At 30.3% G+C, this 18,595-nt stretch overlaps 3 protein-coding genes across 5 annotated transcripts; all 3 read left to right on the top strand.

Moving 5' to 3' along the window:
- The first annotated feature begins 4,885 nt into the window (after positions 1-4,885).
- Positions 4,886-12,235, top strand: LOC124426017. Its single transcript, XM_046967213.1, has 3 exons — positions 4,886-11,390; positions 11,569-11,713; positions 11,809-12,235. The coding sequence occupies exons 1-3, from the start codon at positions 11,261-11,263 to the stop codon at positions 12,041-12,043; spliced, it is 510 nt and encodes a 169-aa protein (XP_046823169.1). The 5' UTR covers positions 4,886-11,260; the 3' UTR covers positions 12,044-12,235.
- Positions 12,116-16,100, top strand: LOC124426014 (S-phase kinase-associated protein 2-like). Of its 3 annotated transcripts, none has more exons than XM_046967211.1 (6): positions 12,116-12,885; positions 13,818-14,138; positions 14,252-14,531; positions 14,624-15,060; positions 15,184-15,311; positions 15,388-15,491. In XM_046967211.1, the coding sequence occupies exons 1-6, from the start codon at positions 12,806-12,808 to the stop codon at positions 15,489-15,491; spliced, it is 1,350 nt and encodes a 449-aa protein (XP_046823167.1). In that variant the 5' UTR covers positions 12,116-12,805. The 3 variants fall into 3 exon arrangements, with proteins under 3 accessions (XP_046823167.1, XP_046823165.1, XP_046823166.1); XM_046967209.1 differs by having other exon boundaries at positions 12,216-12,885; positions 15,404-16,100; XM_046967210.1 differs by lacking the exon at positions 12,116-12,885 and adding an exon at positions 13,382-13,702 and having other exon boundaries at positions 15,404-16,100.
- A 302-nt stretch (positions 16,101-16,402) lies between these two features.
- Positions 16,403-18,186, top strand: LOC124426016 (S-phase kinase-associated protein 2-like). Its single transcript, XM_046967212.1, has 4 exons — positions 16,403-16,905; positions 17,025-17,461; positions 17,524-17,648; positions 17,749-18,186. Exons 1-4 carry the CDS (start codon positions 16,639-16,641, stop codon positions 18,072-18,074), a joined length of 1,155 nt encoding a protein of 384 aa, XP_046823168.1. The 5' UTR covers positions 16,403-16,638; the 3' UTR covers positions 18,075-18,186.
- The last annotated feature ends 409 nt before the right edge of the window (positions 18,187-18,595 follow it).

Below are 18,595 nucleotides of genomic sequence, written 5' to 3'. Positions count from 1 at the left end.
CTCAGGAGCTTACGATTCGCGTAATCCTCTTCCCATCGTTGAAATTATAAAACTTTGTCGAATATGGACGAAATAATATATTCCAAAATCATTGATATTTATTATTATTTATAAAGGAAAACAAAGAAAAAAAAAAGAAGCACACGAGTTGGAACGTTTTCCTTTGCGTGTGTTCTATGTGATACACCATATGCTTCTTATTCCGTTGTGTATGCTGCGAAGCAAAAAAAAAAAAATGAAAAGAAAAGAAAAAGAAAGAAAAACTACACGACAACACATCCCATATCGCGTAACAATTAGAAGAGATGGTATAATAAATAAAAAAAAGAAAAGAAAAGAAAAAAAAGATATAAAAAGAAAAAAGAAAAATAAAAAGAATTGATTTCACATCAGTTGGCTGTTCTCCGCGAGATATGCGAATCTAACGACATATAACAAAACAATACATAATATAGATCATTCGGACTTGTGACGACCGTTGAAATAGTTTTTGTAGTAGTGATGTAACTTCTTATCGGATATAACTCTCCTGGCCTTTTGCTAATCATTATGATGATAGTATGTAGGAATACACACTCACATAGAATTTGTACAGGGATACAAAAAAAATATATATATATATATAAGAAAAAGAAAGAAATTGCGCGTGCGTAAAACTAACGTTGAAAATGAATTGTCGTGCTTTCAAAAAAGAAAAGAAAAGAACAAAAAAATAAAAAATGAAGGAAATTGGGCATCGTACTCTGCAGCTCGAATCATCGTTCGAATTAATCCGGAATCTTTTGAATGAATCGATCGATAACAAAAACAAAAAAGAAACTATCTATATATACATACATATATATGCACATATATATATATATATATATATATATATATGTATATATATTTTAATGAGAGGAATGAAAAGAGAGAAAAGAAAAAGGAGGAAGGCGCGCGAAGGCAAAGAGAAAGAAAGTTTTCTTCCATTAATAATGACTGCTGTTTGGACATAATTCAAAGAACACAAAAGAGCTTGCTTCTTTTAAATGAAGCAAAATATTATTATGTATAAAATGGAGTTTTTCAGAGCGTACGTTGTAAACTATTGTATTATGGTTTTGCTCTCGTTTACTAAAGGGCTAGATCGGAAGTTTGTAAAAGGTTTTGAAACAAGGTCCAAGAAAAGAGTTGTAAAGAATAAAAGAAAAGAAAAGAAAAGAAAGAAAAAAAAAAGAGAACAAAAAAGAAGAAAGGCGAGAAGGAAGATCGAACGAATGCCATTTTTATAGGTGTTTTAAGTATATTGTAGAAAATAGTTCATAAGAGACAAATTCACTTTCAGTAATAAACAAAAAAAAAAAACAAAAAAAAAGGGAAAAAGAAAAAAAAATAAATAAATAAAAAAATAACAAAAAAAAAAAGAGAAAAACTTTAAAAAAAATTTGTACCTGCGTCGTAAGTGAATAATAATGATATACATAATGATTTAAAAGGAAAAAAAAAAAATAATAAAACAAAAAATACAAACGAACAAGCAAACAAACAAAACAAACGAGAGGAGACGAGTAAAAAGATAAAAGAGGAAAAAGATAGAAGAGAGAGAAAAAGAAAGAAAGAGAGAGAGAAAGAGAGAGAGAGAGAGAGAGAGAGAGAGAGAGAGAGAGAGAGAGAGAAACAACTCGCTAGCTGGAAGATATTTTCTAGCGATTAGATTCCACCTGTTAGTTACTGTTACGTATTTTTGTAGAGTTTTATCGACCAAATGGCGGCGAATGATGTTCACCCACCTAACGGCAGTGGCGATCGATTAGAATTAGACGATAGAAAAACTGTTCTCGCATATATTTCTTTTTCTTTCTTTTTAATTTTATTTTGTTTTATTTTTAAATCGTATTATATGTATCTTTGTGCTTTGTTAAAACGGGAAAAGGAGAAAAGGAAAAAGAGAAATAATATAAAAGAATAAATATAAAAGAAAAGAAATTAGTCGCGAGTATAAAAAAAAAAAAAATCTCGTAGAGGATAAATGAATGTTATATGCGTGCTAATTTGTTAAAGTGATAAAAATGTTTTTAAACGAAATATCACTCGCGCGCGCGCGCGCGTGCGCGCGTATGTTGTGTGAAAGAGAAAGAGAGAGAGAGTGAGAGAGAGAGAGAGAGAGAGAGAGAGAGAGAGAGAGAGAGAGAGAGAGAGAGAATGCACGCCAAACTTTTGTTGTTATTGTTGATTGTTTTTCCTCGTTTCTACATTGTTTCGCTACAATCCAAAATATTCGTTGATTTCTTATATCTATCTATCTATCTTTCTTTTTAAATGTATTAATTTGTTATTTTTTTCGAATGATCATTCGGGAAAATGTCAAAGATCATCTTGCACGCGTACATATATATATATATATTTTTTTTATTTTTGTATGTACGGGTGTATGATCGCTATACTGTCAATGGTGGACGAATTTTTACTCAGGGCAGCTGATGACAAAAAAGCTGCACACGTTATTATGCATTGATGTTAATGATCTAAGCTCTTCACGGATTTGGATTAAGCAAGAGAGAGAGAGAGAGAGAGAGAGAGAGAGAGAGAGAGAGCGAGAGAGAGCGCGAGAGAGAGAGAGAGAGAGCGAGAGAGAGACGTAAAAATGAATACAACAAAAAAAAATAATTAAAAAGAAAAAAAAGAAAATATAAAAAAAAAGAGGTGATGATCTAACATCCTGTGTATTACGTAGGTCTGTTATAAGCCTACGAAAAGATTTGCCTTCAGGGTTGATGAAGTTATTCTCAATCGTTAACGATGTTGAGCTGCACTACATACATATACTTACATAATTCATATACACACATATAAACACACATACGAGAATATTGTGTACAATTGTACATTAAACTTTCTTCTTCCTTCCGGCAGCGATGCAACCCTGAAGTATTATTTAAAATACAAACGATTATATATATAAACAAAAAAGAAAATAAAAAAAAAAATAAAAAAGAAAAAAAGCAAAAAAAAAAAAATAAATAAAAAAAGAAATAAAAAAAATACGCGTACACGTACGACATAGAAAAAAGAGATGAATTTATTGTTTTCTTCTTTTTTTTTTTCTCTTCACAACCAGCCATACAATATCCGTCATTATTTTCTTTTTCTTTTTATTTTTAGTCATAAATCATATAATGATCGGATAGAGAAAGAGAGAGAGAGAGAGAGAGAGAGAGAGAGAGAGAGAGAGAGAGAGAGAGAGAGAGAGAGAAAGTATGGTACGACGTCGTTTTTTTTGTCTTTAAACGTAATAACGACGCTTTAATTTTGACTTTATTATTTATGTTCACGAATCGTGTAGTGGTTTTTATTAATACGAAAGGAAAAAGAAAAAGAAATAAATGAACAACTAAAAAAGAGATATATCGTACGTACGTGTATAATACGACGTAGAGACGAGAAAAGCAATATACAAATAATTAAATGGAACTCTTGCGAAAGAAAACAAAATATATATATATATATATGAATAAATAAAGAAAGAAAAGAGATCCTGATCTATCACGGATATTAATTAAAATGAAAAAGGAAATATTATGTATAAAAATATATATATATATATATATATATATATATATATATATATATATATATATAAAAAGAAAAGAGACAAGTAGAAAAAGAAAAGTCCAATTGGTCTCTCTTCTCGTAAGACCAAAGATTTTAGAGAGACCAGGTTCTTTGCGTCATTATTTAATAAGAACAACGACTCAATAAAAAATGTTTATCGATTTTCGTTGTTTTATGATTTTCGTTAGTTTGATTGTTATAAAAAAGAAAAAAAAATTTCATATATAAAAATCAATAAAAATCGATAAACGTTTTTCTCGAGTGATACTAAAATCGATCGATGGAGTTTCCTTCGCTGGTTTCCATAATGCTTTTATATATATATATATCAAACTATTTTTCCTTCCAACAATCATCGTACTTATTGGCAAACATTCGTCCTTTTTTGTCTCTTTCTGTTTCTTTCTCTCTCTCTTTCTTTCTTTGTCTTTTTTTTCCCCCCATCCTATTATTTTCTCTTGTGAATTAGCTTCGCGCAATTGAACTTATGATGTGTACAAAACTATCGATTGTATAATATTCTAATAATTAATGAATGCAAGAGAGAGAGAGCGAAGGAAACCCCTAAAAAATTTGCACGCTCGCGAGTTAAATACACGATGAATTGACGTTTGAACGATTTAAAAACAAAAAAAAAAAAACAAAAAAAAAAATGAACAAAAAAGAAAAAAAAAGAAAAATTAATAAATAAATAATAAAGGAGAAAAAGAGAAAATACAAAAATCTAATCGTTCTATAAATATTTGCGAATATACCTTAGAAGAGTAAGTTCATTGTTCCAATCATGAAACACGTCGAGCGTGTGTGTGTCTATGTAAATTTGCAAATTACGTTTACAAGCTATGTATATGTATAATTGACGCTTTTATAAAACGGAAAGTTAGAGTGTAAGATAAGGTAAAGAAGCAAACAAAAAAAAGAAACGAACAAATAAACAAAAAAAAAAAAAAGAAAAGAAAATACATAGAATAATAATAAGGCGATTATCGAAGTTTATTGTATAAATGACGATAAGAGAGAAAAAAGAATCGAGAGAGTCGATCATGATCATCATGATGATGATGTTGAGATGATAACGAAGGAAAAGACAAAAAATATACAAATGGCCATAATACAGATCTGTAATTGTAATGATTCGATGTTGCGAAAGAAGTTGTTACGACGAATGCGTGTATGTATACGTGCGTGCGTGCGAGTAAAAAAGCGAACAATGAAATAAAGTATGAAAGAAAGAGCGTGAGAGAGAGAGAGAGAGAGAGAGAGAGAGAGAGAGAGAGAGAGAGAGAGAGAGAGAGAAACACATGTACGTTTGCGAGAAAGAAAGAGAAAAAGAAGAGAAAGAAGAAGAAGAAGAAGAAGAATAATAATAATAAGATGAAAAAAAAAGCTAACTATTAGTATTTAAGCGAAAAAAAAAGCAAGCACTTTCTTGTATAGCATTGTAAGATTATTATATTCTAAGGATATATTATCGTTGCGTCCGTGCCGATACTCTTCGATTATTTTATTATTTCTTATTTTTTAATATGAGACTCACATTAATATTATCTCGTTATATTTGCGGGATAAAATATATGAGATTCATTTTTTTCATTTCTCTACTTTAAAAACTCGCGTCTAATTCCCCATTCATGGTATCATCCCCCTTTCATCGTGCTTGAAAAATAAAAAAGGAAAAGAAAAAAGAAAAAAAAAAAAACAAAAACGAAATAAAAGAAAAAAACATACTTATTGTTAGTTAGTGAGTTGAAGAACGTTTATTGAAAAAAAAAAAAAATAAATAAATAAAATAAAGTAAATAAATAAATAAATAAAATGCAAGGCCTCGGCATAACGCAACGATAAAATTATTCGTGCAACACGTTATACATACAATTACACAAAATACATGCATATACAGAAAGACGTGTATACACTTATATGTAGTACGCGACTCCTTGTATAAACCCACACTATCACTTAGTACAAAAGCTGCGGTAAACGTTCGTTCCAACGTTATTCGCTTTGTAAGAGAGAGAGAACGAGAGAGAGAGAGAGAGAGAGAGAGAGAAAATATGTATGGAATGTGTGATGTATGTAAGAAGAATAAGTAAAGAAAAAAGAAAACAGACAAAATAATATGCAGCATATAAATCGCGAGTGATAAGTGTGCGGGAGGAGTGAGATTTTGATTATATTTCTTATTTTTTTTTCTTTTTTTTTTTTCTAAGAAAAACAATAATAACAACAAACCAGTGGAAAAAAAACGATACGATGAAGTGAGAAGATTGAGAAGAAAATAATAATGAAAAAAAAAAAAAAAAAAAAAAAAAAATAAATAAATAAAATAAAATAAAAGAAAAAACAAAAAAAAAATAAAAAAAAATGAAAAATCATGGTCATCTTTTAATTGGTTGTACGGTGTAATTTTTTTTTTTTTATTTGTTTCTCCAAAGAACATCCTCCACCCGCCCATTAATCTTCTTTTTAATGATCGAAAAGAATTGATCAAATTTGATGTACTTTTCTATGGTGTTTTGCCATATTTATACACACACATTTATATATACACACACATATGTATATATATATACACACAATATCGTTCGAAACGAGCGACTTATATTTAGATCGCTTTTCGCGGTCGATCTTTGCTAGAGTAAGACTAAGAGAGAGGGAGAGGGAGAAAGTGAGAGAGAGAAAGAGAGAGAGAGAAGGAGAAGATATAAGAGACCTTCGTTCTCTCTTTTTTTTTTTATTAAAGAAAAAAAAAAATAGGGATATTTGTGGAAAATGAATCCGTCTTCAGTAAACACACACTTGTCTACGCTCTAATGGCATTTTTGTAAATAATAATATACTCGAAAAGAGAGTAAGACGTTGGTACATCGATTCGTACATCCGTTTTTCTGAAGGAAGAAAAAAAAAGATAAAAAAAAAGCCATAAAATCGTCGTCGATCTTCTATCGAAATGATGACCACATGAATTCGATGATTACAAAATATTTTTTAGTTCCGAGATATTTTGATACTTTTTTTAGGATTTGAATTATTAATACATTTTTTTTTTATCTATAAAGATATAGAAAAAGTTAATATATTAGAGAGATAGAGAAAAATTTTTTTTATAATTAAAAAATTTTAAAAACAGCGTCTCTATCTCTCTCTCTCTCTCTCTCTCTCTCTCTCTCTCTCTCTCTATGAGATAAAATATGTACTTATATATCTTTTATCTAATATCTCAAATGATTTATCATTAGAATAATTTTATAATCACATTGGATTTGTAACGAACGCGTTGAATTTCTTCTTGAACATTATTCGAGTCCCTCTCAATGACGTCAAAGATGAGATGACGATAAAAAAAAAAAACAAAAACAAAAAAAGAAAAATTAGAAAATGCAAGTTATCTGATCGATACATTGAGATCGACGTCGATTTTTTTTATCAATTTCTTACTCCATAAATAGGGGAACTCAAATACGGAGAACTTACCCTTATTAGCGATAGTGCCTATTATCCTAAGAGTAGAAAAAGAATGTGACGGAATCAGCCATTTTTCAATGAACATCATCCTGCATCGACATTAATAATATTCTTTTTTTTTTTTATCGTTGTCATTATATCTTCGGCAAATAATAATATCTTTATTTTCATTCATTTTCATTACTTTTGTTTTCCCCGTTAATCTTAAAATGATACGCGTAAATAGATTCGAGGTTTATTGAATCATTTTGGATTTTTTTTCATTCGCGGATCATTTTTTTTTTTTCCCAATAATCCTAACTTTTCTCACGCGATTATAGATCTCTTATTGATCTCGATAATTACAAGTTTATCATCGATCGATCTAAATTATTACAAATTGATATAAATTAGTAAAAAGACAAATATACAATTTCAATTTGTATAATATTACATAATCGATTCTTATGAGAATTTTATGAATACATAAACCCTCCCCCCATCATCTCAATGATGATTGTGAAAGCGGTTTAAGCAAAAAAAAATGTAAAAAGAAGTTAATTTATTCGTAGACCGATGACTTAATTATACGGATAATTCGTAAACCGATGATTTAATTATATGAATTACACGATGTATGACTAATCCTTTTACTTGCTCTTTTTTTTTTCTTTTTTTTAATTTTTAACTTAGGCCACTTTCAAAATCGATTAATAATCACCCGGTCATATCTATCGTGAAATAAATCTGTTATCTTTTTATTTCTTTTTCTTAATGATCCAAGATGTGTCTAAGGTCATCGATGAATCTTCATAATTTTAATGTATAATCCCACCGAGAATGTCGGTGTTATATAAATTCATAATTTTACGTTGCTAATTTTGATATGCTTCGCTCTTAAGATTTATCCTAAAGCTATGATTGATAAAAGGAGGAGAAAAGAGATGAAAAAAAATATTTTTTATTTTTTCATACATGCACTTCTGCGCGTTAGAATTTTAAACAAAATATACACACACACACACACACACATATGCATATATACATATATACATGTATGTATATGTATATATATATATTCCTTTTGAAGTGATTTAGAGTGCACACAAATTTTCATATGGCTATTAGAAGACATAGAAAAAAGAACACCTAAATATGTAATCTAAACACCGATCGAGTGATTCTTCTTGATAGGAAAAAAAAAAAGAAAAAAAAATCCAAGTAGATGCCTTGTCATTATTAATCTCGTATTGATAACAAGATGAAATAAATGGAAAAATAATAAAATAGAATAAAAAAAAGAAAAAAAGAAAAAAAAAGATGAAGGAATCGTTATGATACTTCTAATATATACTCTGAGATATAGAATTTTTAATGGCCTCTGTGTGGTGGCACTAACGAGAACTCTAAGTTTTCCTCTCTCGTACGATGCGATCATGACATAAATAATTTCTATTTTTTTTGTTCTCTCTCTTTTTTCTGTTTTTTTTTTTTTTTTAACGATACAACACGTGGGAGTTTATTTTGAAATATGAAAACCGAGGGAATGATTCGTTTTTAAAATTAGAAGAGTGCGTGATAAAAATAGAGAGTATGTATGTGCACGTGTATATATGTGCGTAAGAAAAAGAGAAGGATATTCAGAAGAAGCTTTAAAATATAATATAGTAACGCAACGTGTTCGCCTGATTCTTTGCTCGATTCTACTTCTTTTAATGATGCCATAATAATCATGAGAATAATCTATTTTATTCCTTTTGCTGAAGAAGTGATTCCTTGAAAAAAAAAAAAAAAAAAAAAAAAAAAAAAAAAATATCAAGAAGAGAAAGCTTTCGTGCAAGCACGATGCGTTATATGATTTTTCATTTTCAGTTTTCAAATGCGCGCGTTTCTAGCCTAGAAAAACCTGTAAATGTTGAGACTGTAATTAATGAACGTACAAATAATTTTATTATAACGCGTATAATGATATATAGAAAAGAGTTGAACGGAAGGTGGTAGAAGGGGAAAGAATGAAGGAAAGATTTTAAATCCTCTAAGATCGTCCAACAAAATGAATAGAAGAGAGCTGAATATTTATAAAATCGTGATTTTTCGCTCGGAGTAATAATAATGATAATGATAATAATAATAATAATAATAATAATAATAACGCGAGTATCAAAAACCTAAAACGAGTTGCTTTTTAAAATGATTAATCGGTGTGTAAGATAAAGGCGGTCAACACTTATCGCGCAATGGCGTCATTAGAAAAAATTCTGTCCTCTGATCGTATTAGAGCGCATATTTTTATTTAGGAAAAAAAAAAAACGAAAAAAAGAAACTTTAAACAAGTATTATCATTCCTTTATTTACTTTCGTCAAAAGTATTTCACCATTTTCTTTTTTTTTTCTTTTTCGTTACAATCTATTAAGTTTTTATTTATTGCGACGTTCCTCTTTCACGCGATTTTTTTCTTAATTTTGTCGATGCGAGAGAAAAAAAAAATTGACCTGATCACTTTTTGAATGATCACTTTTTATTTGAAAACAAAAACTGTAATGGTATGTAATTCGTAAAATGGAAAACAGAAAAAAAAAGTATATAAAATAAAATAAAGAAAGAAAAGAGGAAAAAAGAAGAAAAAAAAGAAAAAACATTAGTCCGTAAAGAAGGAATGATCTGCAATTAATTTCATCTAATCTAATGACGGATAAATAGAAAAACATGGACAGCATCCGGGGGATGTGATTTTTCGTTTTAGACGAGAGCATCGATATTAGAATAACTAATGGATAACTGGCGGCTCCCTTTGATATTTTCATCTCGGCGTAATTGAAATTACGATTTGCGATAGTACTGTACTATATTAGTATGTTTATCCTATGTGTATGTATGTACGCATAAAGAGTACGGAAATGCTGATATGCAACGGCGATATCGCTGCCATATTCCAAAGGTCTTCGCCTTGCATTTTCGATTTAATCTCGTTAACAATTTCACACGATTAATGACGAATTAGATATAGGAAAAATGCTAATTATACATATAATACATATATATATATATGTATGTATGTATGTATGCACGTATGTATGTATGTATGTATGTATGTATGTATGTATATATATATATATATTATTTGGCATCTTTCCCTTTCTGCGTTCTTCGCAAACAAAAATGGACTCTTAACATTGAAACGAGTTTCAAGGTTATACAGTACAAGTCAAAGAGAAAGAGAGAGAGAGAGAGAGAGAGAGAGAGAGAGAGAGAGAGAGAGAGAAAGAATGGAGTAAAGTCGATGTTAATTATGATACATTTTTAAAAAGTCAATAATAATTGTGAAATCTAAGAATGGCTATTGAATGCTCGTGTTTTATCGATAAAATAGTATTTAAAGTTTGGCTGGTAAGCCGACAATGAATAAGCCTTCCATATAAAGATTGATTTCTTACTTCAACTGGCTCATATCAAAGATTCTGCTTAATACGAGTGAACACTTTTGTACATTGCTATGTGAGAAATAGACGACGAGCGTGGAAAGGGTAAAGCAGAAAGAGAGAGAGAGAGAGAGAGAGAGAGATTTTTACAAAGATGGCTAAACTTTTGATTCGAAGTAGCGATCTTTTAGAACATGTAATAATGATCGCGTACGAGTAGAAATTCGTGCGAATACAACAAAGTTTGGCTTAAAATAACGCAAAGGAAAGAAATAAGGGCTGAGGGGGAGAGAGAGAGAGAGAGAGAGAGAGAAGTGTGCTTAAACATTGAAAAGATTTTGTAACATTATTAAGACTAATCATTATTAAATCGTATACTTTATTCAGATATATGCATTATTAATGGGAGCATTGAAAAAAAAAAGAAAAAAAAAGTAAATAAATAAAAAAAAGAAAGAAGTATCTGAAATTGTTTTCGCACTGTTTTTTCTTTCTTATTTTTCATTTATCCATTTTTTTCTTTTAAGAAAAAAAAAAAAAAAAAAAAAAAAGAAATAAAAAACCTGACAAAATATTGTCAACTTCATATGTTAATTAGCTTCCCTTTTACGTTTCTAATAATTCGATCCCCTGAAATATCGATCAAATAAACAAGTCCCCTTGGTGTCGTTGACATTGCGTGTTATCTCCTCTTTGAGCGTACACAGAAAGCAAGCTAAAAAAGTATTTACTTCGCAACGCGACAAAAAGTAGGAGAGAGAGAGAGAGAGAGAATTATTATTTTTTAACTTGAACGTTGTGAAATATGTCGGTGAGTTCGCGAACGGATTCGAAAACGATTTCGAAAAATCAAACGGATAAGCCACCCTTCAAACTTTGTTTCTCCAAACAACAACCAATTGGACGATCGGATGCTTACATTACAAAAACTAATGGTACGTAGGTACCTTTTATTATATCAATATTATTTTCGATGTTTTCTTTCTCTTCGGTGATCCTTTACTTTTTCATAGATCCTTTGACTCGGTCGATAAAGTCGTTATTGTTAAAAAAAAAAAAAAAAAAAAAAAAAAAAAAAAATTCGATGTTTTAATACTGAGATTAAATTCGCAGCGAACTTTGTAACGCCAAAATTTTATTCGAGAGAATTCGAGGATTTGCAGAAGATCGATGTCGACGATACGATTAAACGATTAACCAACGAAGAAGAGAAAATTCCAAAGGAAGTTTATCGTTGGCCGTTATTGACAAGTCACACGTAATAACAACTAGAAGAAACAAAAAGTATCCTTTTTTTTTTTCCTATTTTAATTCGAACAACTCGTTTTCGTTTATTCTATTGCATTTTCATAGTTATGGCTGGTGGCACGAAAAAGGCATAGAACCTAAGGATCAAAGATTTAATTTTCACAAGAGAACGTCGGATTTAGTGAGCTTTCAAATGAAGATATATGCCGAGGATAAAAAGACGAAAGTACCTGATCCTCGATTGGCCTATCGTACACCGATCCTTCGAGAAGGTTATTCCAAGGATAAATTTTACGATAAAAGAAATCGTTTGTCCAAGGATAGGCCAAATGGCGAATGAATGTCTATTTTATTACGATTTTCTTTTCCGTAATCGTAATCCTAATCGTCTTGAGTATTAAAAAGAGAAATAAATAAATAAAGGAAAAATGGAATAGAATCCTTGGAGAATTTCATGTAACGAAGAATAAATGCTTTCTGAATAATAAATATTCGCTATGGAAAAAAAAAAAAAAAAAAAGAAGAAGAAAAAGGTCGTTGACTCTCAATTAAAAGTTTTTATTCCTTTTCGCATGTAAATTTGCGCGCGCGATTTCTAACCTATACGTTAACGAACGAACGAACGAACGAACGAACGAACGAACGAACGAACGAACGAACGAACGAACGAACAACGAACGAACGAATTTTTCCCGCGCAATAATACTCACGTATATATTCCCGCCAATTAATCCTTATATAATCCTTTCATATATGTATTAGTTATCACAGATTACAAAACGATTAGAAGCGAAAACGTATTTCCACGTTCGATAATTAACACCGAAAGTTTTGCCCACTTGGCGTGTTGTAATATAATGCACCTGTTCTTTCGCCGCCAAAATTTTACAACGATAATATCGAAGTGCATCGATCGAAATCAGAAGTCAGAGCGATATTATTTCGATTTGGCCTATTGGCCAATCAGCGTCGTGGTTTGGCACAACCATCGAAATATCTCGAAGTGTTTCGAGCAATCGGCTCTCGCGCTTCTCGTAATTCTCAAGCAAGCTGTAGTTTGGGTCGATTGAAAAAAAGATAGAGCGAGAATATTCCGCCAAAAATGAATTCCGGCATGGTGGAGCACACGAGACTCGGTCAGAAGGATATCAAGAATTCCGAGGAATTTTCGCCGCCAGAGAGGTAAGTCGGTTTATTAACTTTATCTTTTTTTTTTGTTATTGAATAATTCGATTGTATTATTAATTGAACCGTTTGAAAATCGAGAAATCAACGTTCCTCACGGCGTACCCTTATTTTCCTTACCTGTTGCTTTTAAGGGGGAGGGGGATACAGGTGTACGCCTGCACTGGCGCGTACCAAGTAAGGTTAAAAGCCTTTGCTTTTCACATTTTTATTCCCCCTCCGAATAGGATGGGATTTCGTTACAAAGAATCGTTGATAATTCAATTCTTCGTTCCTTTGTGAAAAGTGTGACCGTCCTCCTCTATATTTTACGTTTAAATTCAATTTTTGGATTACGTACGTGTACCATGTATCTTTTTGAAAAATGCATTTACTTTTATCTCGGGCATTAAATTATCTTATTTATTCGTTCGATAAGATACTCGATTCCCCCTTTGGATTGTTCATTCTATTCTCTTCAACGTATCCCGATACGTACTGTGATATTTTCTTGATGTATCTGTAACTTATACGTTCCTATAAATCGCGCTTGCGAATATCGAAGTTATTGACATTTTTTTTTGTCTTCTATTGTTGTCTTAACTCGTCGTGTCAGGATATAGTTAATACTCGGTCATACCTCTGAGAGATTCGCTAAAGTTTTGTATGAGTAGATATTAGGAGTATCTCTGAAAATTTTTCATTTCTCACACATTAGAATTTCCCATTTAACCTTTTTTCCTTTTCCTTTCTAAACAAACCATTGTCATTTTCAAGTGAAAATCTAAGAGCTTAAGATGAGCCAACAAACATACTCTTCACCATGGTGGAACAGGTTCTGTTCTATATTTACTTATGTAGTTAGAACTTTCTTTTTAGATAATACCATCTTCAAATATTCATGATATCATTTCTCTTATCTGTTTGGAATAATAATTATTATTTTACAGTAAACGAGTACGTATGGATGATGGCTGTAATAACTTAAATAGTACATTTAATAGTACATCAAAGAATAATACAAGATGGTCTTACAATGCTGATAGTAGTCTTGTTGAGCCAGAAATATTAGAAGATATGGGAGTTAGTATGCTAGAGGATGAAGCAATCAACTGTGATAACGTTAACAAAGTACAATCTCCGGATTGTACTGTTTCTCTAACTAATGCGGATAATAATAAACGGTTACCATTAAATGATAATGGGATTTACGATTCGGAACAAAAATCTCTGTACAGAGGTACCAGTTTTGAAACTGTCACTATCGAAAGGTTTGTAACAATTACTATAATAATAATTACTTTGTAAGTTCTTTTAATTATTGAGATATATCGTTATTATATTCTATTTTTAATTCATAATGTTATATTTATATTTATCAAAGGCTAGAACAGGATCCATATGATACAGACAATCCATGCAATTATGGACATACGAATGAATCTGGTTATGGTTCAAGGGTGGAGGTTGAAGTATTTGGGGATATTAAAGATGATTATGGTAAAGAAAAAAAATTAAATGCTTCATCAAATAAGGATAGTTTAGATCATTTTTACTTGTATAGAAGGAAAAGAAAATTGTCACATGAAGGAGACGACGAATTCAACAAACTATCTGATGAAATGATTTTAATGATATTCAGATGGTTACCTAAGAGATGCTTAGTAAGGAATATTTATATATTATAACATTTGTCAAATGTTAGGACCTGGTGTTTTCTGCTAAATGATTTATCATCGGATTCGTTTAAATCTAGGTACGTTGCATGTTAGTATGTAAAAGATGGTGTCAAATAGCAAGAGACGAGGCATTATGGAGTAGACTGGATTTAGGTAGTAAAGTATTAAATGAAGGGACATTGGAACATATATTGCCACGTGGTGTTCAAATCCTAAGGCTTGCCCAGGCTGAAATTGCAGATCCAATATTTAAAGACAGCACTGAAGTTTTAAATAGTAATTATGTCTGTAAACTACAATATTTGGATCTTTCTATGGCAGTAATATCAGCTGATGGTTTAGCAAATTTATTGTCTAAATGCAAATATTTAAAAAAATTATCATTGGAAAGTTGTATTTTGAATATGGCATGCTGTAATGCGATAAGTTTAAATATTGACATGACCGTGTTGAATTTATCTATGTGCGAAGGACTAGATCTTGAATGTGTTACAGATTTAATTAAACTTAGGAGGTAAGCACTTTCCTTGGTGAATTTTATCATTTTGAGCACTTTAAGTAGCCCCAATTGTATTTATTTTAGACTTATACTATAATGCATGATGTAAATTATCGGAAAAATTTACAATTGTCATAGCTTAACTGCTCTCAATGTGGCATGGTGTTCATTGGATGCAGAGTCTGTCTCTCTTTTGTGTAAATCACTTCCGCCTTCCCTTACACGGTTGAATATATCCGGATGCCGAAAAACTATGACAGACGATAGTAAGTGAAACAATTCTCCATCCTTTCCTTTTCTTTTATTAATGTTCTATAATTTTGTTATCGAGGTTATAATCAGAATTTATCTGTTTTAGATATCAAAGATTTGGTCAAATCTTGTCCAGAGATTGTAGAATTAGATTTAAGCGATTGTACGCTGCTTACCATGAATACAGTTCCTAATCTTCTAAATTTTTCTAAATTGGAACACTTGTCATTAAGTCGTTGTTATAGCATACCACCGTCAACTTATATCAGATTAGCTTATATGCCATGCCTAATGTATTTGGATGTGTTTGGCTTGATGTCAGAACCAATGTTAAAATCGGTACAATCTAATTGTGGGGAAACTGAAATTAATAAGTTCCTATATAGTTCTGTCGCAAGACCAACAGTTGGCGTTCGAAGAACAAGTATTTGGGGTCTTAGAGTTCGAGACTGAAATTAATAAAACGGTGATACAATTATATAATTCTAGCAAAAAGTCAATGTTACGAATAACATATGATGAAGTCAATATGAAATTGTATAGAAGGTTTTATTTTTATAATAATACTGGCCTTCATTGTGAGACTGATCATATTATTTAATAAAAAAAAACAAAAAGAAAAAAAATCATTAATATGATAACACGCTTATAGTTCTATTTGGATCACTAACTGTGCCTAATTCAGATCTCTTTCTCAGATGTCCCTTTTTTTTTTAAGGTGAACTACATCTTTGGTAGTATTACTAAAATTAGATGATATATATTTTGCATAATAGGGGATGCTGTATATAACAATTCATGATTTACTGTATGCTCATATATATATATATATATATATATATATATATATATATATATATATATGTTTATATATAAATATGCGGCATACACGTGTTCATCAAGTGTGATTGTATTTAACTAATAATTGTTGTATTGTAATATTGTATGCATTGTAAAAGAATAAAAGATTTATGTCATTTTAAATATTTCTATTTATTCTCGCTTGATAAATGTCGATTCCTTTTTTGAAAAATTACCTTCTATAATTTCTAATCGACTTAACGATATTTTCTTTTAAGCCGAAGTAAAAAGAAGATACGAATCTTTGCTTTATTTAGAATTCGTGTTATTGTAAATATTTTCTTCTCATATATCCTTATGCAAGGTTATCATTATATTAGTGTTACCAGTGAGTCGTTTCAGTTTCAAATTGAAACCCGAATAGATGTAAAGTTAGTGCCTGAAAAACGAGTGTATAACGAACAAAATAAATATTGATATTACGAAATTTTACAATTCCTTTATTGATATATACACATATATATATATATTTGTTAAAGCATGGAAAAAAGTCTTTGCACTTCAAGAGAGATGGTCGTTGATAAGTCTGTTCTGTCTAAAAATATTTATACTTCGCGAAAAGGAATAAATCGTTTTAAAAATATTAAAAAAAGTGATAATGTTTTCCCTAATGTCGGTGACGTTAGGAATATATTTTTCTTTAGGAACAAACGTATATCATCCTGCGTGGGAGACGATGATTTTAATGACAAACTATCGAATGAATTAATATTATTAATATTTAAATGGTTGCCTAAGAAAGATCTGGTAAAAACAATATTTATACATGAATATTTTATTGGAATTAATTTTCGGGCAAATTAGTAAGTCATTGCAAAAGGTATTGTTAAAATAAAAAAAAAAGTATTGTTTGTAAAAAATTACAGATACAGTGTACGATGGTTTGCAAGAGATGGCGTGAAATAACGTACAATGAAATATTATGGAACAATTTAGATTTATGTCGGAAGACTTTAAACGAAATTACGTTGCAACAAATATTATCAAAAGGCGTACGAATTTTAAGACTTGCACAAGCAAAGATTATAACATCTCTGATTAAAGAAGAGAATAATCATTTTGATAACGATTATACGTACAAATTACAATACTTAGATATTTCTATGGCAATGATATTACCGGATAATCTGGCAAATTTATTATCCAAATGTAAACATTTAAAAAAATTATCTTTGGAAAGTTGTACTTTGAATGCAGCATGCTGTAAAGAATTAAGTTATTGCACTAAATTATCGGTATTGAATTTGGGCATGTGCGAGGGAATAGATCTTAAGGGTGTCTTACATATACTTAAACTCAGAAGGTAAATAATTTTTTTTATTGTCTACGACGTCATAAATAAATTGTTATAATTCGTTGTTACAGCTTAACCGAACTCAACGTGGCATGGTGTTCATTGGATAAAGAACCTGTTACTATTTTATGTAAAATGCTTCCACCTACTATTGTTCGCTTTAATATTTCCGGATGTAAAGAAATAATAGATCACAGTAAGTGAACTTTTTTTCTTATTATCTTTTTTTTACATGCTTAACATATTACGAAGAATATGTGTGTTTGTGTGTGTATATATATGTATATATGTTTTAGATGTCGAAGAATTGGTAAAATCCTGTCCAGATATGATAGAATTAGATTTAAGCGACTGTGCGGTACTTACCGACAAAGCAATTTCAAATATTCTGAATTTGACGAAATTAGAACATTTGTCGTTAAGTCGTTGTTATAACATATCTGCATTATCGTATTTAGAATTGGAACATATGCCGCGTATAGAGTATTTGGATATATTTAATATGTTACCAAAGTCATTGCCGAAGAAATTAAAAATTAATAACTTTCTATTTAGTTCTATCGCAAGACCCACTATAGGAAATCAAAGTGGGACTATTTGGGGCCTTCGAGTTAGAAATTAGTTTTAATTAAATGAAAATTGTTGAAAATTTTGGAAAATTTTTGAAAGCGAAACGTTTTTAAAAAAAAAAGGACAATAAAGCTGAATACATACACGCATATATAAAGAATTATTAATAATGTAATATATATATATATATATATATATATATATATATATATATATATATATATATATATGGATAAATGTTAAAAACTCATAATTGGCGAATCCATGTAATCTCAATAAATCATAGTTATCTAAGAAAACTCTTGAGAACGAATGTTCGTATCGAATCGTGTCGCACGTAAATGCGTTTCATACGAATGTACGATTTCATACGATATGTATGCGTCGAATCATACGTAAGTAGTTCGACATTAGCAGCTTTTCTCTGATTTCTTCAAGAAGAAGTAATTTCTCTCTTTTTTCAAGGTTTTCCCTTCGTACGGCATCTTAGATGCCGCAGACGTTGAATTAACGCGTAATTTCGTAGGTGGTCAAAAAGGCGAATCGTTAAAGGAAAAAAAGAAAAACCAAGAA

The sequence above is a fragment of the Vespa crabro genome, chromosome 8 (genome assembly GCF_910589235.1).
Source record: "Vespa crabro chromosome 8, iyVesCrab1.2, whole genome shotgun sequence".
Lineage (NCBI taxonomy): Eukaryota > Metazoa > Arthropoda > Insecta > Hymenoptera > Vespidae > Vespa > Vespa crabro.
Note: the sequence above shows the minus strand (reverse complement) of the source record. Positions and strands in the feature narration are given on the sequence as shown.

Coding starts and splice junctions, on each gene's coding strand:
- LOC124426014 (XM_046967209.1), top strand. CDS start 12,806: ATGAATTCCGGCATGGTGGAGCACACGAGACTCGGTCAGAAGGATATC. Junction 15,061..15,183: donor GATTTAATTAAACTTAGGAG/GTAAGCACTTTC, acceptor CAATTGTCATAG/CTTAACTGCTCTCAATGTGG. Junction 15,312..15,403: donor AAAAACTATGACAGACGATA/GTAAGTGAAACA, acceptor TATCTGTTTTAG/ATATCAAAGATTTGGTCAAA.
- LOC124426017 (XM_046967213.1), top strand. CDS start 11,261: ATGTCGGTGAGTTCGCGAACGGATTCGAAAACGATTTCGAAAAATCAA. Junction 11,391..11,568: donor TTACATTACAAAAACTAATG/GTACGTAGGTAC, acceptor TTAAATTCGCAG/CGAACTTTGTAACGCCAAAA. Junction 11,714..11,808: donor CCGTTATTGACAAGTCACAC/GTAATAACAACT, acceptor GCATTTTCATAG/TTATGGCTGGTGGCACGAAA.
- LOC124426016 (XM_046967212.1), top strand. CDS start 16,639: ATGGAAAAAAGTCTTTGCACTTCAAGAGAGATGGTCGTTGATAAGTCT. Junction 16,906..17,024: donor GGTTGCCTAAGAAAGATCTG/GTAAAAACAATA, acceptor AAAAAATTACAG/ATACAGTGTACGATGGTTTG. Junction 17,462..17,523: donor CATATACTTAAACTCAGAAG/GTAAATAATTTT, acceptor TCGTTGTTACAG/CTTAACCGAACTCAACGTGG.